The following is a 27,034-nucleotide window of genomic DNA, read 5'->3' on the forward strand; positions in this document are numbered from 1 at the left end:
AAAGCCTATGTGAATTTCTGGGTTCATGTCAACAGGTAACATGCAAGACATGAGGAGACAGCAAAGCTGACTTATCCATACCTAAGGCCAAACAAGAACTTGTTTAAAAAGACAGGTTTCTTGCACAAGGTTCAGTGCTCTTGGGGCCACATCACTGTGACAGGAACATGATAAATCAAAGGAGCAGAATGGAAAAATCCATTTGGGTAAGGTGCAAAGGGCTGAGATCATTCTTTCAGGAACTAGACTGCAGGGGAAATGCAGACTCTAGTCACCTGCCAAAACAGAAACTGCTTCCAACTCCAGCTAGCTACTCAATCCAGAGGTCATTTCCATGTCTTTCCATTTACAATTAAGAAAGGCGTGAGTGAAATTCTATTATTCCCCAAAAATTGATATTCTGACATAAAACTAGTCTGCTGAGGTCTCATGAAAAGCCAAAGTCCAGAAGCAGTAGCTGAATGATTTAGAAAAGTATCAGCATCTAGCATGGAGGATTTTTCAGAAATAATCCAACTCAGATTAGGCGGCAGTTCTACACCTACTTACATCTCGCTGTCCTAGTGGATTCAAGGAGAGATACAGATCTCCCCACTGGACTCCATGATATTCCCTTCTAAATGAGAATTTAAGGCATAGGATTAAGCACACCACTTCCTGCTACACCAGAGTAGACAACACATCCGTCAAAGACCTGGAAACATTAAAGCACCAGTTTCCACCGGTTGTTAAATTTCCTGCTCTCAAATAAAACTGAGATAAGTACATGCAGAAACCTTTAAAGAACTGCAAACAGAATAAAACCAGAAATTCATTTAGCTTGCCAGCTGAGAACTGCTAAGTCTGCATCAAAATTTCTTCAGGGCCTGCCCCAGTTTTTAGAGGCAATACCTAAACTGCACATTTGGCAGGATAACTATGCTGCAAAAACCAGTGCCAAGGTATCCATTATTTTGATCACCTCCACCAGAATGAAAACGCTTCCTCGGGGTTAATTCCGCCACACCAAACTTACAGGCTGACGGAAGGCCACCACAATCATAAGACATTCGTAACTAACCTTTTCACAAAACAGCTACTACAGATCCGCACAGCGACCTGTTGAAAAACAGGCCAGGAGTCAGTACCCCATCCCCGCTTAGTAGCCACCAGAGCGCAGAGGGAAACTCACCAGACAACACCGAAGGCTCCATATCCGATAGGCCTGTCTGGCTCAATATCCAGTTGCTGTTGTGGGTGATGCGTGTGCTGATGGTGGTGCGCTTTGACTGCAGCCGCTGCTGCAGCTTGTACCTGAGCTGGGGCTGCTGCCGCGGGTCCCGGGGCTTGGCCTGGTGCCGGTGATGGGAAATATGGCTGCTGCTGCCCTGGGTTTAACATGGCTGCGGCGGCTGCAGCTGCAGCAGCCGCCGCCGCTGAAGAAGCATGTTGCTGTACAGGATGTACGGCGGCTGCCGAGCCTGGGTGCAAGTGGTGCTGAGGGTGGTGGTGGTGATGGAGGTGGGGAGGGGGAAGGTGGGGAAGGTGGTGGTGATGGTGGTGGTGACTTGCTGCGGCCGCAGATGTACCGCCATTATAAGCGGCCATCATTTTTGCGCTGGCTGTGGCACCACAAAGAGACATTCAAGATGATGCCCTCTCGTTGGATAACCACTGGGTCAAGCTGTCATTTGGCCACAGAAATGAAGTTTTCTATACTTTCACAAGCAAGCTGCCCACCTTCAAAACCATGGAGCTCAACAGGTCTTTTACATCTTCATTGAGTCGGAAAAAATGGAGGTTTTTTTGGGTGCGTGTGAGCATGCAAGAAACCCCCTTCCCCCCAAGATGGCTGGTGCAGTTGATACTAGAACGCCATCCTTCTTCTGCCTCTTCTGCGCCAGTCTTGAAATTTAAGTTAATCCCCCTCCCCCCCAGAAAAAGAATGTGACTTTACCCCCCTAGAAAATGTTAGGAGTACTGACAAGTCCACCCCTTCCATTCCCACATCGTTTTCTTTCAGTATGTGCAGGAAGCTCCCACAAATCCTTCTACAACTTTACTTCACTCTGTTCTGTGTGTACATCCATCCACCTTTAATATTAAATCTGAATGGATACAAACAACTTTCACTGGAAGGACATGGAAAGTAGCTAGATAAATCAAGGAACGTTAAGTGGGGAATGAGATGTCAGAAAATTAATGAGAAGGGTGAAAGGAGAAGAAAGTGAATGATTGAAGTGATCCAGAACTAAAATGGAACAGGAAGGAAGAATTAAAGGAGAACAAATAAAACTGACAGAAGAGACTTTTTAAAAAGATGTGTAGGAAGTGAGAAGTAAGACAGTGGAAACTGTCAAGGATGAGGAATAAAGAGGTTGCAAGAATTTTTAGAAATACAAAACTAAAAAACCTAAGGAGAGAGGATGTAAGATGAGAGAACCTGGTGGTGGAGAAAATAACTAAGAATTGTGAAAAGAGAAGAACAAGAAAATCAAGCAAAAATTAGGGCAGTGTAACTAAAAGAATGACGTAGGCAAATAAGGAATCTGCAGGAGAAGCAATCAAATGGTAAATGGAAAACTTAGGAAATCAAACATTTGAGAAAAAATCAGGATGAAAGAAAAAACATAGAGAAAAGAGAACTGTAAAAAATGAGACTTTTATATAAGGAAAGGAATAAAAAGCAGCATGAAAGAGATAAGAGTTTAATGTCACAAAAGGCAAAAAAGACGTTTTTATTTTTAAAGGATGAAAGCTGGGGAATGATGCAGTGGATAAGGAGAACTGGAAGCAGGAAAGATTGAGAATATGGAAGAAAAAAACCCACTGTGAAATTTTACAGATGGAAATGTTAAAATGTAAGAGGAGGAGGGCAAAACAACCCTGATAGGCTTTCTTTAGAGAAAGCTGTAATAGACTTCAGAAGCCAGGAAAAATAAAGGCTAAATATGGAAAGAGGACTAAATAATGATGCTGAAAGTGTTCAGGGATGGGGCAAAAAGTTCTTCAAGGTGGACTAAAGCTTTGTGGGAGTATATGCAAAAACAGGTCCAAAACTGCAAAGAGAATAATAAATATGGAGGAAAGAGGCTCCCTTTAAAATTGAAAAATTACAGGGATGAGGTGAGGGATGATGTAATACCTGAGAGGGGAAGAAAAGAGAAGAATGAATAACAATATGAAAAATACAGGTGTCCAGAAAGCAAGGTGTTAAATGAAAAAAAAAACAGGAAGTGAAGGTAAAAGTCGCACTAGACAATTAGAAGATTCAGACAACCAGTCCAAGGCAAAAAGTTAAGAAATGAGAAATGGGAAGGAAGGAGGAATGGGGTGATTGGGGGGGGAGTGGCCAAAAAACAAACAAACCCCAAAACCTTAGCAAGGGCAAGTAGCTGCTGCTGGGAATGTATCAGGCGAAAGGAGAGAAAGAGGAATGTGCGAAAGCGATGGGAGTAAAATGGGAGAGGCAATGTGGTGGACTTGCAAAAAAAAGTGGATTTTATGTGTTGGGGGGGGAGTAATAGAGGAAGGCCAGAGAGGAGTCAGCCAGGAGGTCTCCACAACCCTAAAGCAGCCGGATCTGCCACCCTGGGGAAGCTCTTTCTCAAGGGGTCTTGCTCGCTCTCTGTCCCCCCCCTCCCTCCCTGACCTTCCTGGGTGGGTCTACGGTGCCCGGGGGCGCCCCTTGACGACCTCTCCCCTTCTTTCTCTCCTTCCTTCCGGGCTCTTGACAGCCTGACCCGGCGCTAAGCCAGGCCACTAGGGGTGGGATGATGGATGGTCAGGGTGCACAGCGGAGGGAGGGGGCCGCAAAGGGTGGGGTGGGGGGATTTCGGCAGCAGCTAAAATGAGTGGGTGGGTGGGTGGGCTTCCTCTGCCTCCCTCCCTCCCTCTCCTGGTCGTGGCCGCCTGAGTGGGGAGGGGTCGAGGAGAAGGGGGCGTGTGGGGCCAAGAGGGTGGAGAGAGAGCTGGCCTCAGTGGGGCTGCCCTTCCTCCTCCTCAGGCCGGGCTGGGGCGGGGAGGGCGAGGGGGCCCTTCAGGGGGGGTGGGGGGGTTCCCTCAGGCCCCACAGCGACACTCCCCGGCGTCGAAGACGGCGCCCCCCCACCGCCCCACTACCGCCGCTCCCGCTCCAACGCCGCCGCCGCCGCCGCCGCCGTCTCCTCCACCACCACCACGGCGGCCGCCGCCGCTGCCTCGTCGTCGTCCTCCGTCGTCCCCCTCAGGCCGCCGGACCGGCCGCCACCGCCGCCGCCACCCCCTTCTCCTCACGGGAGCCCCAGAGCGAAAGAAGCGGCGGTCTGAGGGAGGGAGGGTGCGCGCATGCGCGCTCCCCGCCCGGCTGGCCCGCCTGCCTTCGCATTGCTCTTTCAACCCCCCCTCACTCACTCCCTCCCACTCGCTTTAGGCCCCCGGCGCATGCGCCCTCTTTCTTTCTCGCCCTCGCTCTTCTCCCCTCCCCACTCCTGACACTGGCCGCTCGCAGCGTCTCCATCCACGCCTCCCCCCTTTTTTTTCAACTCCACCAATACGATCTGTCTTTTCTAGCTGTTCTTGATCATGAGAGGGTAAAGTCCCGCCCACAAAGAAAAAAAGAAAAGAGAGCCCCTCCCCCCCCCGGCTTCCGCCCCTTCTTCGCGGCTCTGTGGGGAAGATCAAAAGCAGAGGGGTGGGGTTTAAGGAGAAATGTAAATCCTCGCGGCTTGCCAGCCAATGGGGATCTCTCACCCCTTGGCTCCGCCCTTCACCTTTTTTTTTCCTTTTGGCTAGTGAGACCCCGCGAGACTCTCTCACCTCACGCAACCTTCACCTACATATTTCGTTTGAGGAAAGGGGGGGCAAAAAGGGGCGGTTCGCTCTGGATTGGTTGGTTCCGCCCCGATTTAAATATCTCCGACCAATGAAATCTCACGGCTCCCGTAAAGAGACCAATAGGAGATCGGAAGTGCTTTATTAAATGTCACACACGCTCCACATAGGAAAATAAAATAGGAGTTAAAGTTACAATTACCGCACAGTTAAAACGGCAGAACCTGCCTGTCAATAAAACTACCAATCTCTATGATCTTTGTCCGCTTGATGGGCTGGGTGAGGCGGGGCAAGAGCAATTGGCGACTGCCTTAAAATAGACAACCATAATGACCAATGAGACGGGAATATCCAATATAGAGGCAGGTCTTTCAGGAAATCTTCTCCTATCGGGATTAGAGATCTAAGTAAAGGGCGGGACGACATCTTGATGAACAGTGAAGGGAGCCAATCAGCACTATAAGAGGCGGGTGAGGCGAGGACACTGGGAAAGGCGGTGTTAGGGGTCAACAGCAGGGCTCGGTCGCGCTTTGCCTGCTGGGAAAGGGGGCGGGGCTTGAGCTGTGAGGCGGGGTAAGGACTTTATAAGGCGAGAGACCTCAGTGAGGCAGGTTTGATGAGAAAAAACTACAAATAGCGTTAATTATGCCCCTTGAGGAAGCCAGCTAGAGTAGTAAGGTATTGTTGCTGATTTTTTCTCTGTCTTTTTATTGAATTCTAGACCCGATCCTTCATATGAATTTTTATTTAAAGTATGGGTTTTGTGTTCATAAAAAACACTTCCGAAGAGTGTGTATAAGATATTTGAAAAATGGATGTCAAGACTAAAATAGGAAATGCAAGAGAAATGCTAGATGAAAGAAGTGCATTTGTTTTTTGTGTATTTATTTATTTATTTTTGCCTGTAATTGTGACTGGCATTTTTTCTGCATTCCAATGTATTCGTGTCAGGCCAGTCATTTGTCATGCTTCTGCTGGACTTTATTATTTTATGCTAATTTTCTATGCCTTGCACTCCAAATTTATGGCCTGCTACGTTTTCCCATCAGCTTGGATTGGATTCCGTTCCCCCCCCCCTAATTCCTCCTGAGTCGAATCAATTTACAAAGCACGTCCCAGGACATCATAAAAACATTTTATAGTTAAAAACAAAAGAAAAAAGTTGGTCTTATAAAATATATATAACTGGGACACAATTAAGGAGAAAGGTCCTGGGAGTGAAGTTGGATTTTTTTTTAGTATTGTGAGATGGCAGGGAGTGATTGGATGAAGAAGTTACAGGTAAATCAGACGGTTAGATAGCTTAGAGTTCTCCAGACATTTGCTTTGCCTGGATCTTGGAAATATTATTAGTAACATTGTCACATGCGTGACGATATCTGTTCAGATTAAAGATATATTTGGAAAAACATAATGTTTATATATATATATAGAGAGAGAGAAAGAAACAGAGAGAATACACACTCAGACACCCACACATGCTATATAGATGATGTAGACTGTATATGTACAGATACATATATACACACATAATGCATATATATATGCACGTGTGTAGGCATCCTTCAGTCTCGAGAGACTATGGTATCGTGCTCTGTATGGAGGTCTTGGAACAGTGTCTTGTGTGGCTGAGAAGGCCAATTCGAGAGTGACAATCCCTTCCACACTGGAGACAAATCCAATCTGTCCCCTGTCCAGCTCCCTGGTTTTGCTTGTTTCGGGACTGCCTCTTTGCCTCGGTCTGCTGTACAAGTGTCTCTTCAAATTGGGAGAGGCCATGATGCACCGCCTGCCTCCAGGCTGAACGCTCAGACATCAAGGTTTCTCATCTCTTGAGGTCCATTCGTAAGGCCTTCAGATCCCGCTTGCAGATGTCCTTGTAACGCAGCTGTAGTCTCCCTCGGGGGCGGCTTCCCTTCACTAATTCTCCATACAGGAGATCTTTTGGAATCTAACCGTCAGCCATTCTCACAACGTGCCCACGCCAACGTAGATGGCGCTGTTTCAATATTGTATACATGCTGAAAATTCCAGCTCGTTCTAGGACTACTCTATTTGGAACTTTGTCCTGCCAGGTGATACCAAAAATGCGTCGGAGACAACGCATATGGAAGGTGTTCAGCTTCCTCTCCTGCCGTGCACAAAGGGTCCAGGACTCGCTGCAGTATAGGAGTGTGCTCAGGACACAGGCTCTATAGACCTGTATTTTGGTGTATGCCGTCAACTTCTTATTAAGCCAGACTCTCTTTGTGAGTCTAGAGAACATGGTAGCTGCTTTCCCAATGCGTTTATCCAGCTCGAGATCTAGGGAGAGAGTGTCAGAGATTGTTGAGCCAAGGTACACAAATTCATGAACAACCTCCAGTTCTTGCATGGAGATAGTAATAGAGGGAGGTGAGTCCACGCCCTGGCACATGACTTGTGTTTTCTTCAGGCTGATTGTTAGTCCAAAGTCTTGGCAGGCCTTGCTAAAATGATTTATGAGTTGTTGGAGGTCTTCAGCAGAGTGGGCAACAATGGCTGCATCATCAGCAAAGAGGAAGTCCCACATGCATTTCAGTTGGACTTTGGTCTTCGCTCTCAATCTAGTGAGATTAAAGAGCTTTCCATCTGATCTAGTCCGGAGATAGACACCTTCTGTTGCAGTTCCAAAGGCCTGCTTCAGCATGACAGCAAAGAAGATCCCAAACATGGTCGGCGCAAGGACACAGCCTTGTTTTACTCTGCTTCAGATGTCAAAGGGATCTGATGTTGAGCCATCAAAAACTACAGTGCCCTTCATTTCCTCATGAAAGGACCTGATGATATTAAGGAGTTGAGGTGGACATCCAATCTTGGGAAGTATTTTAAAAAGTCCATCCCTGCTAACCAAGTCAAAGGCCTTTGTGATATCTATGAAGGCCACAAAGAGTGGCTGTTGTTGTTCCCTGCATTTCTCCTGCAACTGTCTGAGGGAAAATATCATGTCGGTGGTGGATCTATTAGCTCGAAAACCACACTGTGATTCTGGATACACTCTGTCTGCAAGCACCTGGAGCCTCTTCAGCACAACAAGGGCAAGCAGCTTCCCTACAACGCTGAGAAGAGAGATACCACGGTAGTTATTGCAGTCGCCCCTGTCGCCTTTGTTCTTATACAATGTGATGATGTTTGCGTCCTTCATGTCCTGTGGTACTCCACCTTCTCTCCAGCAAAGACAAAAGAGTTCATACAGCTCAGTGGTGATGATCTCTTTACAGCACTTCAAAACTTCAACGGGGATATTGTCCTTTCCAGGTGTCTTGTCAGAGGCAAGGGAATCCAAGGCCGCTTTTATTTCTGCTAAAGTTGGTTCACTGTCCAGCTCTTCCAAGAGAGGCAGGCACTCAATGTTATTTAGTGCCTCTTCCGTTACTACATTCTCTTTAGAATATAGCTCAGAGTAGTGCTGCACCCAGCGTTCCATCTGCTGTGCTCGGTCCTGGATGATCACGCCTGTAGTAGACTTCAAGGGAGCAGATTTCTTCTGTATTGGACCTAAAGCCTGCTTGATACCGTCATACATTCCCTTGATGTCACCTGTGTCTGCTGCTATCTGTATCTGAGAGCAGAGCTGAAGCCAATAATCATTGGAACATCTCCTGGCAGTCTGTTGGACTTGGCTACGAGCAGCTCGAAGAGCCTGCAAGTTGTACTCACTAGGACAGGCTTTGTATGCTGCTAGAGCTCTCCTCTTATCCTCGATGGCTGGAATCAGCTCCTCCGAATATGCACACATATATGCACACACGCACACATATAAAGTATGTGTGTATTTTTAGTCTTTCAATAGGAAGCTGTTCACAATCTGGTTTGCAACAACAACTCAGAGCTATAAATAAGCAAAACCTGCCACCCCAAATACAGTACGTAGAAAGCTAATGTGACTAAAACTGATAAAAACTACACTCTTTAAAAACCACAAAGGAAAAAAAGGTGATCTAAAACCCAAATGGATACCTGAGTAACCTACATGAGTTCCTTCAGTTTTGGGTGTGATCAGACGGCAAGAAAGGTGTGCGCCACATCACCCTGGAAAAAGGGTTGCTTGGCTGGGAGCGCTCTCCCTTAAATCAGCCCTTCTGCTCATCCAAGCCACAAAAAACAGGTGGCACGTTGCTGGACTGAAAAGATCTGTCTTAGGTGTGGATTGGCATTGATTGGGTTGGAGCACTATGGCGTGTGATCACTAGGAAATAACTCAGCCCAAAATGCAAGCTGTATGCTTTTGTGATCACACCCTGTTCTCTCTAGTTCCTTCAGAGCCCAGAATGTTGCTTTTTAAAAGTAATTAATCCCTGTTGTTATAAATAAAGAATAATAATTCCTTCCTCTTGTATTTTTCAGTGGTGGGAGCCAGTCTTCGTTGAATTTTAAACTTTCTTCCTTTTTGCTGAAGCTCTGCTGGTGTTTGTAGATTTCCATGGCTTCCCTGTGCAGTCTAACATAATGATTTCTGGTGTTGTCCAGTACTTTGGTGTTTTGAAATAGAATTTCATGTCCAGCTTGTTTTAGGGCATGTTCAGCTACTGCCGGAACTATGAAGCTCAATTTCTCAGCACCTAACTCAACAATCTGCCCTACAGGCAAATGGCTACTCCAACAATGAAATCACAAGAGCCATCAAACCAAGAAAACAGCACCAAACTGAAGAGGAAAAACAGCCACCCACAAATAAAGTGTTTCTGCCATACACCAAAGAAGTCATGGACCACATGGGGAAGCTTGAAAAACCACAACATACAGTTTTCAACCCCACCACAAAAACACAACAAATGTTACGGTCAGCAAAGGGGACCCCCTCACCACTTCAGGAGTATACTGGATACCTAGCAGTTCTGGCCAGGTATATATTGGAACCACAAAACGCAGCATCCACACCAGAAACAAAGAGTAAAGAGACCCTGCAGTAGCTGAACATGCCCTTAAACAAGCTGGGCATGAAATTCTATTTCAAAACACCAAAGTACTGGACAACACCAGCAATCATTATGTTATACTGCACAGGGAAGCCGTTGAAATCCACAAACACCAGCAGAGCTTCAACAAAAAAGAAGAAAGTTTAAAGCTCAACAAAGCCTGGCTCCCAGCACTGAAAAATACAGCCTGCAAAAGGTATACGAACTATCCAGTTACAAGGACCACTGATCACTGCACACAAAAGACTGGCTAACAACACCCATGAATCTCAGTGACAGATCATCTCTCCCCCTTATCACAACAATACACCCACAACAAAAAACACGCTGATCACCACAATAACCCATCTCCTGAAAAGGACAAAAGCTGATCCCACAGCTATAAATACTCATCTATCCAAACAAACTGCACCAGATCACAGACAGGGTTTTGATTCCTGTCCTCTGAGGATGCCGGCCACAGAGACTGGCGAAACATTAGGAAGAACAACCTTCAGAACACGGCCAAAGAGCCCGAAAAATCCACAACCATCAGACCTTTCCTGTTTGTCTACATAAGATTTCCTGAGAATGCTCGGCAAGTTAAATTTATCTCAGCATTTACTTCTGTCATACTATCGTAGCACCATTGAGAGTGTCCTAACCTATGGCATTCTGGCATGGTTTGGAAGTAGCTCTGTAGCGGTAAAAAAGCTCTACAGAGAACCATTAAAATTGCCCAGAATATCATTGGGCTCCAGCTACCAACCCTGGATGACATCTTCACATCCCGCTGTCTGAGGAAGTCGCACAGCATCCTGAGAGACTCTTCCCATCCTGCTTATAACTTTTTTGAACTGTTACCGTCTGGCAGAAGATATAGAACAATTAAGACTCGGACCACACGTTTTCTCAATAGTTTTTATCCCAGAGCTATAATTGCAATTAATAATGAGCTTAAAGACCACCAGTAGTGAATAATTAGTTGGACTGTGTTACTTGGCCTGCGGTGTAGATGTTTGTATTTTTAGTGGGGGACTTTTAGTGGGTGGGGAGTGTTTGGGGAATTTTATGTGTGTGCATGTGTCTGGTCTCTGGGTGTCTATGAATTTCATTGTATGGGTATACTGTGTATATACTTACAATGACAATATTATTATTATTATTATTATTATTATTATTATTATTATTATTATTATGTCTACATGGGAAGAAAAAGAGGGAATAAATCCTCATCGGCCGCCTATGAGAAATGTAAAAAAAAAAAAATTGGAGAAAGAGAGAAGGGAAATGCAGGGAAAATGCAGAACTTTGAGGGGCCCAGGGAAAGATAAGAGAAGGAGATCTCAATAACAAGTAAATGCCAGTTGACTGAGAACATGGAACTGAAATACAATTATTTTTTATAAATAAACATCTGTTTATGTAGATGAATGAGTATACAAAGGCTTTATACTCTGAACTACTTTGGAATATGCACTTAGGCATTTATTTGTTTATTTTCCTAAACTGATAGACCGTCTGATGGGTGCTTACCCTCTGAGTGGTTTACTTTAAACACACACACACACGCACACACACAAGCAACATAAATATAATGTAACAGACCAGCAAAACTGACAAATCATCAAATTAAAAAACAAAAGTTTAAATATAGGTTTAGTTCTTTTTTTAAAATGCTTAAAGCTTTTAAATTGTGTATTTTTAATGCTGTAAGGCTCCTTGGGTTCTTTTTGAGGAGACGGGATGATAAAAATATTTAAAATAAATAAACAAACACAAGAAGTGACGATATGAAAACTAACTCAACCTAAACAATGGCCCCGGCGGTGGCAAGAATCTAAGCTAACCTTTAATGGCAGTTGCCCTTAAAGGCTTCTTCAACAAGCCTCGTTTTTAGCATCCTCTTAAAGGGAGGAAGGGAAGGAAGGTAGGTGGTAGCCATTCCACAGGAATAGTGCCACAACCCAAAAGGCCTGATTTCGGCCTGATTTCTCGTAGATGTCGTCCTGGCCTCTATCAAAATGTGACTTACGGCCCAAAGGGCCGTAATAGTAGCAGTTTTAACAAAACAACATACTTTAATCATTTCTTCCACTCTGTCACTTTCCCCTAAAGTAAGATTCTAGTCCTCATGGTTTTAAGTAAGGGGCTGATGGGAGCGGGAGAACAAAAACTGCCTTGTATACTTGACTGGCAATGTTTGTCCCACACTGCAAACAAGGATCTTGGGAGTCAAGAACTCTTAATGCAAACTCTCTGCATGCTACGATCCATGCTTCACCATCAAGCCAGCCTGTCCCTTTGGGTAAAACTGGGAATATAATCAAAGGCACATGCAAAACATAGCTTGGGGTGGCATTCACCCCACTGGCGAAGGGTTCTGGAAGTCATTACGTTGTAATTTCTCTCCCCCCCCCCAAAGCTCTCGGGGAAATAGATTTTGAATTATTTCCCCTGCCAAGTGTCTGCACATCCGGCAGCTGGTATTTGCTGAGAGAGAGCCGTGTTTCTCCGATTCCTGACTGTGCCACTGATTTACTACGTGGCCTTTGGCAAGACACAGCAGGACCCTTTCATTCGGCTGTGAAATGGAGATAACAACACGGTTCCGGCTCAAAGGGGGCCTCTTTTGTGCGGGCGTGGAGGCTGACAGATTAAAAAGTGGAGCTGAAAGGAGGGCTCTTATCTGTAATGAATAGCGTGTTGCGTTTCAAAACCTCCACGCTGTGCTTTGCGTGGTCATAGGGCCTCGTGCTCCATCGCGCGTCCACAAAGTGGACAAGAAGCCATTTTGCTGCATTGATCTCTGCTGTCCAACTGAGCGGTATCAAAAACTACGGCGAAAGATGGCCACTCTCCTAAAGCGACTTATTTCTCTTGGCTCCGTCCTTGACAAGATCTCTCACCCTTGTTTCCTGCTGCTAAACTCACCAGCTGACCCACGCACAGCCTGAACAGGTGTGGGGTTTATTAAGTGCAACCCAAACACAGAGGATGGGGGAATTTATTTTCTGGACTACAGCTCCCATAATCCCCCAACCAGCGTGGCCAGCACCAAAAACTCTGCCAAAACCAGCTTTTCACCTCCCTACCTCACTTAATCGGCTTCATATAATACCAGGGTTGAGGTAAGAGACCTGTTTCAATTAAAGGACCGAGGCACACAGCAAGTCAACTGCCCAGTGCATCCTCCACTAATTCAGATTTTATTTATTTATTTTATTTATATGCCGCCCACTCTACCCAGAGGTCTCTGGGCGGCTTACAATAATTAAAATTCAATACAATAAAAATAAAATGATTAAAATACAATTAAAATTGCCATCATCAGGACCCACAGTTGATGTTACTTCAATTAAAAGCCTTCTGGAACAGGAAGGTTTTGACCTGGCACCGAAATGTCATCAACATCGGTGCCAGACGAATTTCAGTTGAGAGGGCATTCCATAGTCTGGGGGCAGCTGCTGAGAAGGCCCTTTGTCTACAAGCCATCCCTCTTACCTCCTTGAGGGATGGCTCTTTCAAAGGGGCCCCCTGGCTAGATCTTAATTGCCGGGTAGGCTCATATGGAAGGAGGCGGTCCTTCAAGTATCCAGTGTGATGATTTGTGTTTTTATGTGTATTAGAATGGGATATGTAGTCCTAAGATTGTCCCAATAGCATCCATCTTGATTTAAAGTCTGCTCTGTAGTAGGAAAGTTTTTCATGCTGTTTCAGAGAAGCCTCGCTCTCTGATTATCTCATTGCTAAGATGAGTAGAGAGCAGAGACTTTCGTAGTCAAAATAATTCTGCCACAAAACTTGATAACAACTGAAGCTCCATGAGAAAGTTAGGCGGGACAACAAGACCCAGGAGGGGGTGTTCCTTATGAAGAATTCTGGGAAGAAGAAGGAAGTTGGTAAGAAGTTGGAAAAAGATGGAGTTGGACTGAGAAAGGTCAGACACGTGCTTTTTCCCATAATGGTTTGTAGCTTTGCTATGGACTATTTTTCCTACCATGGACTGATGGAAGTCAACTGGATTTCATCTAGCATCAACCTATGAAGACCCAAGACACGTGAGATGGACTGTGTTATGCTTTTTTATTAGTTAGCATAATTCTATTTCTTTATTTTTCCAGCTGGAGTGGGGAGGGGAGTATTCCGTTTGTCTTGATATGAAAATGTACCTACTGAAATATTTTACTATCAACTGAAACTTTTACTAAAGCAATTCTTTTCAATAAAGCAGTAATGATTTTGATCTGCATGCATTGGTTCTTGGACAGACTAGCTGAATGTCTAATTGGCCATGTGTGTTTGCTACCAAAGATTTAGAGCCAGATTATTCTGAGTATAACTCATGGATTTGTCTGTGTGTGTTGCTTTCTTAATAAAGGGGATTGGCTTTTGAGGAAGAAATTTAGACAGGACCTTGCTGAGACCTAAGGGCTCTGCTCAGCAGTCAGAGGTTTGTCTGGATTTCGGACTCATCCCAGTCTCCGGCACCCCCATAAATCTCTTTGGAGATAAGGGGCTGCTTACATCCAGGGCCCAAGCCGTTTAGATGACAGCTTGAATGCATCTCTCTCTTTTCTAGATCTCCATGTAGACTGGTACTCTTAAACTTCATTCCTCCTTCTCTCTCTCTCTCTCTCTCTGAGGTCACCTCCTATCTCTTCTTTCTCCTGCAATTTTTCTGATTGTTTGCTGAGTTACGGAGGAAATCAGCGCACGTGGAACACAGCTCTGCTGGTTCTGTACTTGAATGTAAGAATCTTTCTACCTCTGTTATCCGGAAAATTTAGAATCTTTGAGATTGCAATCTAAATGGATTTTCCCAAGTGAGAAACAGCTTGCCTTTGGGCTTACAGTTTTCTTAACAGTTGACTGATGCCAATTTCCAGGGTGTTTGTTCTCTTGACTAGTCATAAGTTCAGCATAGCCATCTGTACTCTGCTGGTATATACCAATCAATGCTGGTGGGAACTATGCCTTAAAGTGGACAGCTATCAGTCAAGCTAGCTGGAGGGTTTGGACAGATGTAGGTGAAGACTTTTCCACTGTGCATGCTCACATCCACCTCTGTAAATTCACACGTAACACAGCAGCAGGAGCCACATCAGCTGTTTAAGAGGAAGCAGCAAACTGAATGGGCTCAGCCAGAACCTCAAGGGTGCAAGCTGCTGGATCGCTCAGTGGTTTGGGTCCCTAGCTGGAGAGCCAGAGGTTGGGAGTTTGATTCTCCATGGGGCCTCCCTGAACGGCTGGACTTGATGATCCACGAGGTCCCTTCCAGCTCAGCAATTTTTAAGATGATGATCATGAAGGCTTGCATTGCTCCACTCACCAACTGGGAAAATAGCTAACAGGAGTAATGCTGGCTGTTGCCACCTTAAATGGCGCTCTTGAGGGGCCACGTCTGAGGGTGTCGGGGTTCTGGGAGAGGTCTAATCCCAAGCCCCAGCTTGAGGGGTCAGCTTCGGCATAGGTGCTCAAGGTCCTTCTCTTCTACATTGATGCCTCGCCTGATGAAGAGTTCTGTAGAGTTTCAAAGCTTGCACTCTCCCCCCCTTTTCTTGCGAGCAAAGGATTGACTGGATGACATCCTTTATTGCTGCAAAGCAAAATGTCTTTTCAAGACTACAATACCCATCATTCCCAAGCCGAACAACCACAAGGGAAGGGCTGTTGACTCTTTATGCCTACCCCAGGATCGCAAGCCTGGCGTGACAAAAAAACAACCCCCCCCCCCAAAAAAAAACAATACCCTTGCGGAACAAGCAGGGACTTTTTTTTAAAAAGCCAGTGTCCAGATGCTTGGAGCAAGGTTGACAGATAGGCGGGCCAGTGGTTGAATGGGAAAGACGCTTATCTTGCGGCTGCCCAGATTCCCTCCCTCCCAGACGGTCCTTCTCACACAGCAGAGCTGCAGAGAAATTCAAATGCTTCACTTATATTTTATTCATAAATTCAGCTGACGCAGTTATAAATGTCGCAATGGCTGTGTTGAGAAAGGGGGGGGGGGAGAAAGACACCAAGCCTCTGCCTTGATTAGGTCTTTGCTCTTTCTTTGCTTCTTTGTTTAAGAAATGGAGAAACTGGTGCCTGTGTTACTGGACTCCGATTCCCATCAGTCCCAGCCAACAATTGAGGAACACAGGAGATGTAGTCCAGCTACATCTGGAGGACAGACATCCAGGGCTCCACGATAAGACGATCTTTAAAACAGACACATCAGTCTTTGGTCTTACATTCGGAAGTGTTTTGAGATGATAATTTGTTTAACAGTGTTTTAGCATTATAGCTTTTTGCTGCTCTTTAACCTGTGCCAGTTTTAGTTTGTATTGTATTTTGACTTATAATGACCCTCTGAATTTCTGGCCTCCAAAAAAAGGCCTCTCATTCATTGTTCTGTTTAGCTGTTGTAAACGCAAGGCTGGAGTTTCTGAATGGAGTCAAGCCATCTCATGCTTGGCCTTCCTCTCTTCCTGTTGCCCTCGACTTTTCCTAGCATTATTGTCTTTTCCAGAGAGTCTTCTCATGATATGTGCAAAGTATGACAGCCTTGGCTTAATAATTTCTACCTCTCTAGAGAACGTTCAGGGTCGGTTTTCTCTAGGAGTCCTTCCTTCTTCCTGGTAGTCCGTGGGATCTGTGGGTTTCCCTTTCGACACCACATTTCAAGTGAATCCATTTTCCCCTCCTATTGGTTTTCTTCACTGGGCAGTCATGCATCCTTTGGTTGCAAAACGTGGGTGAACCCAGGTGTTCTTGGATTGCAACTCCCAGACACCCTGGGCAGCACAGCTGGTGGTAAAGGCTTCTGGGAGTTGTAGTTCAAGAACACCTGGGTTACCCAAGTTTGGGAACCACGGCTTTACAGGAACAATAAATTGTCAGTAGGATCTTGGCTGTTAGACCTTTGTTGTTGTTGTTGTTTAGTCGTTAAGTTGTGTCCGACTCTTTTCTTGACCCCATGGACCAGAGCATGCCAGGCCCTCCTGTCTTCCACTGCCCCCCGGAGTTTGATCAAATTCACGTTGATCGCTTTGGTGACACTCTCCAACCATCTCGCCCTCTGTCGTCCCCTTCTCCTCTTGCCTTCACTCTTTCCCAACATCAGTGTCTTTTCCAGGGAGTCTTCTCTTCTCATGAGATGGACAAAGGATTGGAGCCTCAGCTTCAGGATCGGTCCTTCCAGTGAGCACTCAGGGCTGATTTCCTTCAGAATGGATAGGTTTGTTCTCCTTGCAGCCGAGGGGACTCTCAAGAGCCTCCTCCAGCACCACAGTTCAAAAGCATCAATTCTTCGGTCAGCTTTCTTTATGGTCCAGCTCTCGCTTCCGTACATCACTACAGGAAAAACCATATCTTTGACTAGTCTGACTTTTGTTGGCAAGGTGATGTCTCTGCTTTTTAAGATGCTATCGAGGTTTGTCATCGCTCTCCTCCCAAGAAGAAACCTTAGGAAAGTTTAAACTAGGCATATGAGAAACATATGGCCCACCAGATGTTGGTGGATTATAGTTCCCCTCTTTCCACATTTTACCCTAGGATATGCTGGCTAAGGCTGGCCACACTGGGCAAGAGAATTTGGGAAGTGATCAGGTGTTGTTGTTTTTAAAGTCACATTTCTGAATTGTCAATATGGGGGAGAGCTACAACTTCCATCATCTGCTTGGGAATGATGGGTATTGTAGTCCAACCACATCTGGGAGACCGCTAAAGAAGTGTTGTTCAAGCGGCAAGCCTGTTGTTGTTGTTCTATGTGAACAAATGTCAGCAAACATGGATGAGGTATTTCTGCGTGAATTGTGGTGGGTTCACCCGTATCCTATCTGGAAACAACATCGCTTTATGCTCAAGCTGAAACCAAAGGATGAGAATAAATCCCGTTTCCTCTGTTTTTACTTTTCCACAAATGCACAAGGCTGTAAAATCAGTGCTGTAAATAAAATGACACCAGACACACAGAAAAAAGAGAGATTCATGCAAATATGGGGGGGGGAGAGAATGTGGGGCAAAAATGCAAGCGAAAAATTTTGTTTCAGCAAATAGCAGATGCTTGGGGGGGGGGGAAGATGAACAGATGTGTTGCTTTTAGTGTGTGTGTGTGGGGGGGGGGAAGGCAAGAGAAGTCTGCCAGGCAGCAATCAATGCGAAATTACCACTCCTTTCAGCTTTCATCCAGACTGGTGCCACTGTTTCATTTTGCTTTTTTACTAGCTTCCTTTGTCCCATAATAATCTCCCATCAAAGGCCTTGTTTTCAACATTAGCAAAAGAAAAAAAAATACTGGCTTTTATGCTGAGTCTTTCTCCTGTTCCCTGATGTCTGTTGGCGGTGGGGAGGTGTCAGAATCCACCCCCAGGCTGCAAACGCCCCATTGTGAATTAAATACATCTGTTGCTTCTGGAATCTTATGAGTAGGTGGGAGCAAGAAGTTATGGGGGTGGTGGGGCTGGTGGCCCCTAGATCTGGAGGTCACCTTGGGCCAGTATCTCTAGTCAAACAGGGGAGGTGGGCGTTGTGACCCAGCCTTCGGTAGGACTTTGTGTGCGAAAATGGCATTTTTCCACTGAAATCTCATAGAACGGGAAACTGCTCAGCTGTTGGTCTTGGTGAAGAAGAACAGCCATTAAAAAGGGAGATAGGGGGCATTTGCAAGAGACGTCTGCAGGAGCAGGTGGGGAATGGAGAATTATGGGATGGAATAAGACCACGCCAATTTCTTTGCCGTTAAAGGGTGAGGGATCTCAAGTCCTGGCAAAAAGTCTGGCCTGTATACCAAATTTGACCCTCTAGTAAAGATATAATTTGGGAATATATATTTTTTTGCACTACAAATCCCATAATTATCCTTTTTGTGATTTCCACTTGACAGCTCAGTGTGGCCTGCCTGAGAGAAAGGCCTAAATGTTAAGGGGCTGATGCTTAGCTGGGCCTAGCTTTGCCCGAGCTTCCTGTTGCCGCCCCAGTGCTAGCTGGGAGCTTTCTTTCCAAACAGGAAGCTAGGCCTAGTTCAGCCTCAGAGCCTTTCAGTTAGAGGCCTTTCTCCCAGGTGAGCCACACAGAGGTGTCTGTCAGGAAGGACTCCCATAATGGGAAATAAGGCCTCCCCAGAACGCTCCACAGTCCCTGCATTTTGTATTTCCTTCTGCTTTTCCCAACCTGAGGGTCTGGTTTCCATTACTTAACGGAGATTTGAACCCTGGGCTCCTGAGTCATTGTCCATCAGTCCGCCGGCTACACCTGCTAAACTATGAGTCCATATTGTCCTCCACCCTGTAGCCTTTGGCACAACTGGGAAATCCTCCTGAAGCAATTATCCACAATGGAATGGGGGTATTTCCATTCCAAAGCCGCACCTCCCCGGGCACGTCAAAAGTTCAGAAATTCCTTAGAGAGTGTTCCATGGAAGAACTGCCGTCATTTCTTGGTCTACCACCATGCATCACAAAAACACACTTGGGGGTGGTGGTGCAGGCATTTCATTTCTGTACTACAGGGCCTAGCTGGCTAGGGGAAGCTGGGCCCTGTAGTCCCCCAAAATAGCATTTCCAAACCCTGCATGCACACCCGCTCCCTGACCCGTTTATTTATTTATTTATTGTTTCCCTGATAACTGGAGAAGTAGAAAAGAAGGAGAACACAGACCGGTTTGGGTCTTGATGAGTCTAGTTTTTGGGGAGGGACCTCACTTTATTTATTTGTGTTTAGTGGATGGGGAGGGGGGGTGTCCCCCATGCAACAGCCCCATCGCTGTATCCTCTGCCATTTTTGCTGGGAGAGCTTTTGACTCCCCGCAAGACAAGCCCGAAGAAGAAGAAGAACGTCCATCTCTCCTGATAATCACAACAATCCGGCCCGTCCACCCTTGGTGGCTTGCCGGCAGATGGTTGGAGAGACAATCCTCAAGAGCGAGGATTAAAAAGCAATTTCCAGCAACTTTAAAATGGGCCTCCATATATGGGTCACGGCAATTAACTCTTTCAGGAGGTGGGGGAAGTCGGGGGGGCGACGAGAGGGGTCTGGCCTTGATCTGGCCTTTGCGTATCTCTTCAAACAACGCCATTCACACAGTCAACGCAGGGCAAAAAGCCACGCAGGCGAGCTTTTATTCCACGCTACTGTAGTCTGCTTTTCTATCTATGGGGGTCATTTGGCTCGTAAAGTAGAGCCTTCTGTCTTCGTTTTGAGGCGGAGCGCAGCAAACTGAAATGATTATTTTATTAATTGTGGCTCTTGTGATGGGCTATCAGGTCACTTCTGACAGACAGCAACCCCATCCATGAATGCACGATCTCCAAAATAACCCGTCCTCAGCAGCCCGGCTCAGCTCCTGCAAGTTCAAAAGTTGTGGTTTCATTATAGAGTCAATCTGTCTCATAGCTGGTCTTCCTCTTTCCTTGCTGCCTTCAGTTTTTCCCAGCATTACAGTAGCACTTTCATAGCAAATGCTATACATAGCATGGTAAAAGGAAAAAATGCAGAAAAAAAAGGTATTTTCACCCTGTATTACCAGAACTGGCTCCTTCTAGTGGCCAGTTCTGATAAATGCATTGTGAAAATACTGTACCTATTTCTACTTTTTTCTTTTAATATTTTCAGACCACAGATAGTGAAACTGCAGATGCTGATTCTCTTGTATTGTCCTTTCCAGGGAATCATTAAGACTGAGGGTGCCGGTTGATGAGAAAGGGGTGGTCTGATACCAGGAAACTTGGAACTATTCTAGCTGGCAACCCTAGAAACAGATTAACCTAATTAGCCCAATCAGCCAGCTGGGGTGCTACTACACTGGGGAAAAATGTGAATGGCTCTATTGCGAAGTCACTCTCGGGTACTCAGATTTTCCTGGATGAATCCACTTTATCTGATCACACAGGAGACCGAAGAGAGAGGGCGGGAAATTGGCAGCTGGCTTTGTTTGCAGTTTGTTAAGGTAACTCTGCTATGGCTGTCCAGATATGCAGGATGCATGGCTGCAGCAGAGCTACCTTAACAGTTGCGAATAAGTGCTGATTAGCAATTTCCTCTTTCCTGGCCGTTGACTCCTTGATTTTTTTTGCCCCTTTGGTATCTCCTTTGCCCCTGATACAACAGCACAAAATATTGAGAGAGAGAGAGAGAGAGAGAGAGAGAGAGGCAAAAAGAAGGGAAGGGAAGAGGGAAACGAGAGAGGATTCAAACGGCAGCTAATTTCCCATTGGCTGCCCTTCTTCACGGCTGTTGGAATGGCATGAAATAGACCTGCAACAAAACAACTCCATAGAAAATGTTGGGGTTGGTTTCTTTGTTTTTTACAACCTCACATGCAGCCTTTAGTAGGTGTGGCTGGGAAGGACCTTTGTGGGCTAGCCCCGACTGTCAGTCTATACAGCACTAACTAATCGTTCCTTCCTTGGCTTTGGATTCAACGAGCACCCCCGCACTTTGCTCAGGTTTTTTTCTTTCCCTATGTTTTAGCCTGCTGGAAGTCAGTCTGTTGAGGACTGTTGCTGAAAGCAGTCGTCTTCTGAGTTTGCTGTTTGATCTGTCCAACCGTAAGTAAAGAAACATTTCATTCTTCTATTAATGTCTCAGGGTGCGTTATTGAGATGGAGGGTGCCGTTTAATGAAAAAAAGCGGTGGTCTGCTTGTGGGGAACTTGAAGCTATTCCACACGGTGAATCCCTGCACTTCTGCTGTGCAGCTAGCGAAATTTTAATGGAAATTCAAAGCTCTGCAACAGAGGGATCAAAGGGTATAGGTCAGCTGAGCCAGTGTTGATGCATTTGTTGCCAAAAAAAGGGAGAAGCCTCAGTAGCAGAGGAAAAAAAAAATCCAATGGAAGCGAAAGTCAAGTCTCGTATTACCAAAGTATTTGCCAGGGTTAAATGTTTGCATTTAAAGAATTCTTTTTTACCTCTTCTGCTGTGTACAGTTTTGGAAGCTTTGACCAGTGGCCACCACTATATACAAATAAAGAAACTGTAAGCAAGAGTTTTGGGAGGGTGTTCCATTGGACTACAGGTCCCAAAATCCCCCACCTAGTCTGGTTAGTGACCGGGCCACAATTTGCAACTTTGGCACCTGGAGTTTCACTTCCCTGCTGGGGATGTCCGGATGCCACCGTGTCTGTTGGGAGCCGTTCAAACACATTAAAATCCTCGTTTTAACACTGACATTTGTGAGCAGATACACACATGTAAATAAACACACATTTTTGGAAAAGATTTTCTTTTAAGAGCAGAATCCAGATGGAATTTATGTAAAAAAAAAAAGGTGTGGGAGTGACCAGAATTGAAAAAGATGCTGAGAAAGGAATAACACATTAAGTTAATTATTAAGTATGGGGGGGGACCCAATCTAATTAGCTTATGTTTATGAAAGAGTGACGTGTTCAACAATCAAACTGGTATTTAAATTTACATTATATTACTATGCTGAGATCCTTGGCAGAATGAAGCTGCACGGTTCTGTAACTTTTATTTTAAAAAGGCCATTATTTTGTGTAATTCCATAATTTTCACAACCGCACTCATTTTAGATTAACTTCCAAACCAAATCCAGGGGTTTAAATAGGAATCGATGCCTTTGTTACTTAATTGAATTTTGGACACCCTGTTTATTTATTTACTGCCATTCATTTATAAATTTAGCTGGCTGGAGAGCTCAATGGTTCAGGTCTCTGGCTGCGAAGCCAAAGGTTGGGAGTTCGATTCCCCCCACGGTGCATCTCTAGGGAGAAGAGCCAGCCTGGGGGGCCTTGGGCCAGCTGCCCAGTCCCAGGGATCCCTCCCAGGAGAAGGGAATAGGAAACCACATCCAAGTATTCTCTGCCTGGAGAACATTGAAAAGGATCACCATCAATCAGAATTGATATGATGGCGCATGATGGTTATTATGGAAGATATCCTAAATCGCCAGCCACAGCTGAGCAAAGCCATTTAACTCTAGATACTGGACTGAGGATATATTTCTGAAGCGACACACCTCTAATGTGTGTCCCTCTTTCTGAAATTTACTTTCAGCACAATGGTGGTTCTGACCCATAAAGCCCTAAATGGCCCGGGTCCATGCTATCTCAAAGGCTGCGTCTCCCTTGATGAGCCTGCTCGAATGCTAGGATCATCAGGATAGGCCCTTCTCTCAGCCCCACCTTCACAGGTGTGGACACAGGAGAAGGCCTTCTTGGTGGCTGCTCCCAGAGACTCTGGAACTCCCTCCCACTTGAGACCAGGCTGCCCCGTCTCTTTACTGTCCTTCTACAAGCAGGCAAAGGCCTTTCTCTTCAGGCAACTTTTCTCTGAGTGAATGGCTGCCATTCTCAGGTTGATCGCGGAGAAGGCAGCTGCACGCAGGGAGGCAGCGAGACATGTGTTTGTGCACGCCCAGCTTAGAGGGATGATGGAGAACAGATCCTGCCCCTCTCTGTAGGACCACTATTCAAAACTTTTCAAAAGTGCTGTCGTCTCTCTCCTCCATCTTCTTTTCTTAAGGCTAGACATGCCCAGTGCTTGCCACCTTTCCTCCGAGGGCTTGGCTTCCAGCCCCCTGATCATCCTCCTTGTCGCCCTCCTCTGAATTTGCTCCAGTTTGTTGGCCTCCTTCTCAAAGTGTGGTGTCCAATATGGACACAGGACTCTGTAAATGAGGGCTGATCAGTGTCGAACAGAGGGTGTACGGCATATTCTTTCTCTTTGTGTTGTTGTGAGATCTCCTGGGTGGATTCATACGAGACAATGGCTCATACATTAAAAGGGTGTTAAAAAGCACCAGTTGCTCTCCGGCAGTTTGGACTACAACCTCCCTTAGTGTTAAAGGATGGAAGGAATCCTCGTCAAAAACATTGAGAACAGTGTTTTCGAATCTGGGGGTTCACCTTCTCTGTGTTACACCCCTTGTTAATCAACTTCTTCCCCCTTAAGTGAGAGACCAACGTTCATGTGTATGTATGAGAAACAGGCATTGGGGGGGAAACACTTCTACTTTCTGAGCAGGGTTGACTGTACCCCATTAAAAATACCTTTTAAAATTTGTTTATTACCATAAGAAACAATAATAAGACAGAAAAGAAAGGGAAAAAATAACTTACCACAAAATCGTAAACTCAATTTCAAACCAAAACTCAGAATACATAATGCATCCAGGTGTCCCCACTATTTAATGCAAATGTAGTGGGGGGGGGCCTCAGAGGTTACTTGGCTTTTATAAGAGGGTATTGCACGATGACAAACCTAGACAGCATCTTGAAAAGCAGAGACATCACCTTACCGACCATAGTCCAAGTTATGTTTTTTCCAGTAGCGATGTACGGAAGTGAGAGCTGGACCATAAGGAAGGCTGACCACTGAAGAATTGAGGCTTTTGAATTGTGGTGCTGGAGGGAGGCTCTTGAGAGTCCCCTGGATTGCAAGGAGAACAAACCTGTCCATTCTGAAGGAAATCAACCCTGAGTGCTCACTGGAAGGACAGATCCTGAAGCTGAGGCTCCAATCCTTTGACCATCTCATGAGAAGAGAAGACCCCCTGGAAAAGACTCTGATGCTGGGAAAATATGAAAGCAAGAGAAGGGGACGACAGAGGATGAGATGGTTGGACAGCGTCATCGAAGCAACCAACATGAATTTGACCCAACTCCAGGAGGCAGTGGAAGACAGGAGGGCCTGGCATGCTCTAGTCCATGGGGTCACGAGGAGTCGGACATGACTTAACGACGAAACAACAAGAACAAAAGGTTGGGAAGCACTGATTTTGAAGGCACGGGGCTTCCTTGTCTTGGGTCTGAGCAAAGAGGGATACATGCTCTGATGACTTAATTCACAAGGTTTACAGTGCAATATCTGTTGGACACCGACCCCCCCTGGAGAGTAGCTAAAACAGGAAAACTTTTCTGTATGCCTCTCAAGCGCTAAATATTAAACCAGAAGAGGTAAGGCTGTTCTCTGTGGAGAACAGAAACAACACACCTTGCCAAATGGATGAATGTTGAAGAGCGTCTTCCAGCAGGACAAGACTCTGGCTGGATCATCTGGAAGTCACTTTAGTAGACTTTGAAGCAAAGTAGGAAGTTTGAAAACCATCGAGTGAAATGGGGCTACTTGGATATAGGACACATTTTCCATGACTGTGGAGAAATTCAATCCATGCAGCACTCATGTACATGCAATGTATGCCCCCCCCATAGACAAAAGAAGAAGACCTAGCAAATGGTTGAGTGAACGCTACTGAAGTATCCCATTTCAGGTCAAAAACAGCCTAATTAAGCTTAACATTTTAATGTGGTTTTAATTTTACCAACATAACATCCATAATTTTAAATTATGCAATGCTCTGATATTTGTAACCATTGTTGGTTAAAAATACAGTGCATTAAAAAAAAACCAGAATAGGAGAAGAAGATTTTTGTGCCTCCTCAAGAAACAACCTTAAGAGTCGTGCCAACTCCGTAAAAGATGGCGACTTGGTCGGCCTTTTATCTCTTTCTTTCCAACTCTGGCACTTTGTTCTCCTGTAGAATTGCTGCCCTGCGAGAGCGCCGGTTAATTAAACTATATCGCAAGATCAGTCGAGAAGAAACGACAGGGCATTTGTTTCCTTTGAGTTCCACCAAAAGACCTCGTCATGTGGAAAAGGGATGTTTCTATCTCTAAGAACGTTTTAAGTTTCGCCTTATGTGGTGGCCATGTAAAATGGTGACTTTTTAAAAATGGAACAAGAGAGAAAAAGGCCAAAGAAAGTTTGTCATTTCGTTTGTCAGTTCGCCAAGGAAATAACACAATGACCTTGCCATACTTGCAAGTTCGACGTTACGCTTCACTTTTCCATATCCAGCAACGTCTGTGCTCCGAACTTCGGCGTTCTCCCTTTCTGAACTGTTTTTCACTTTTCCTCCTTTTCTATCAGAAGCGACAAGACGATGCTATTTTGAGAGCAAAAAATTGCAACTTCTATATTCGTAGCAGCCGTTGAAGGAAAAGCAAGACCTTCCCCATCCGTTTGGGTTTGCGGACTGAATAGACATTGCACAAGAGGAAAAAAGAGATGAGGCAGGAAAAGGAAAAGGAAACCCCACTCGGGCCCGAGTTCTGAATGTCATGAGGCTCTTGAGCTGGGAAAGATGACTTTTCGAAGCCAGTTGGAGACAGGTTCAGCCGACTCAGGAAGAGTGAGAGGAGCCCTATAGTGCTTTATTTTTCTTTCTCTCCCACTGACTGGGAAAATGGATCAGTAGAAGGTACTTCTTCACACCGAGACTGTTCTACACTGTGAGATATCCTCTGATTTGTATCCCTGCCTTGAGCAAGGGGTTGGACTTGATGGCCTTAGAGGCCCCCTCCAACTTCATTATTCTGTTTGAAAAATTCAAACTGTCCCTCTGTGAAGTTGCATCTGGGGAATTGGGTTTTCTCTGGTGAATTCAATTAATTGGCCACACAGGGAGAGAGGAGGAAACTGACTACACAGCCTTGTTTGCAGCTTGTTAAAGTAGCCTTCCTAATTTGCAGGAGGCATGGCTACAGGAGAAGTAATCTTTAAAGAAGGATGAAGTGGCAATAATCCTTTCAATGTTATGTTCTCGTTCTCCCACCCACCCCCTTGCCCTTTGCCATATAGCCTAACAACACTGGCATCAAACCCTTAAAATATGACATTATTTCAAAGATCCAGCCTTCCTGGTGTTTTAACACTGACAAACCCAGCCACCACGCCATTGTGCCATCTGCACCCCTGGACACATTTTTCTATATTGGTTGAATCAATCGCAATACTTGGACTGGTGCAAATGATCTGATGTCAAAAATGTAGAAGCCCCAGCAGTGGAGGAAAGAAACTACAAAATGGGGTGGCGGAAGTTCAGACTGATTCACATTGGTTTTTACATCATGTGGCCCAGGGGGAAAATGTGGATCTGACTGTCCCAATCTTGTAGCCTTTCTTGCATTGTGTATCAATGTGAAGGAGGAAAGTTGGAGGAAGAAACATAAATAATTTAAGATATACAGATGGCACCCTCTGACGGGCAGAAAGCAGCAAGGACTTGACAAGACTGCCAGTGAAGGTTGAAGAAGAAAGTGTCAAAGCAGGACTGTAGTTGAATATTAATAAGACAAAAATCCACGACTATGGAAGAACTACGTAACTTTAAGGCTGACAGTAAGGAAATTGAAATTGTTCCTTTGGTTCATTCCTCGGTCCAAATGGAGACTGGAGCCAAGAAATCAGAAGAAGACTGAACCTAGGACCCAAGGCAAGGAGAGTGAAAATCATCAAGACAGAATCAAATCATAAAAAGATTCTAAACCTAGAGACAGCACAGCATTTTCATAATAAATTGGCAGGGAACGAGGATTTCA

General features: G+C 45.3%; 2 protein-coding genes across 9 annotated transcripts in view; one reads left to right on the plus strand and one right to left on the minus strand.

The window, feature by feature from the left end:
* Window positions 1-3,349, minus strand: part of NLK (nemo like kinase) — a 108,207-nt gene extending 104,858 nt beyond the window's left edge. Inside the window, exon 1 of the mRNA XM_020810729.3 lies at window positions 1,172-3,349. Within this exon, the coding sequence (XP_020666388.1) occupies window positions 1,172-1,623 (452 nt within the window). The 5' untranslated portion in view covers window positions 1,624-3,349. The remainder of the gene's footprint in view (window positions 1-1,171) is intronic.
* Window positions 3,350-5,336: 1,987 nt separating this feature from the next.
* Window positions 5,337-27,034, plus strand: part of LYRM9 (LYR motif containing 9) — a 49,100-nt gene continuing 27,402 nt past the window's right edge. For 6 of the 8 annotated variants that reach the window (XR_013538101.1, XR_012080667.2, XR_012080666.2 and 3 more), the window contains exons 1-2: window positions 5,337-5,469; window positions 21,162-21,238. The gene's annotated coding sequence lies outside the window, so the exon portion shown is untranslated. Of the gene's footprint in view, window positions 5,470-13,659; window positions 13,769-21,161; window positions 21,239-27,034 lie in introns of those variants that run through there. The other 2 variants (XR_013538102.1, XR_013538103.1) reach the window with 1 other exon arrangement.

The sequence above is a fragment of the Pogona vitticeps genome, chromosome 7 (genome assembly GCF_051106095.1).
Source record: "Pogona vitticeps strain Pit_001003342236 chromosome 7, PviZW2.1, whole genome shotgun sequence".
In the NCBI taxonomy this organism is placed as follows: Eukaryota; Metazoa; Chordata; class Lepidosauria; order Squamata; family Agamidae; genus Pogona; species Pogona vitticeps.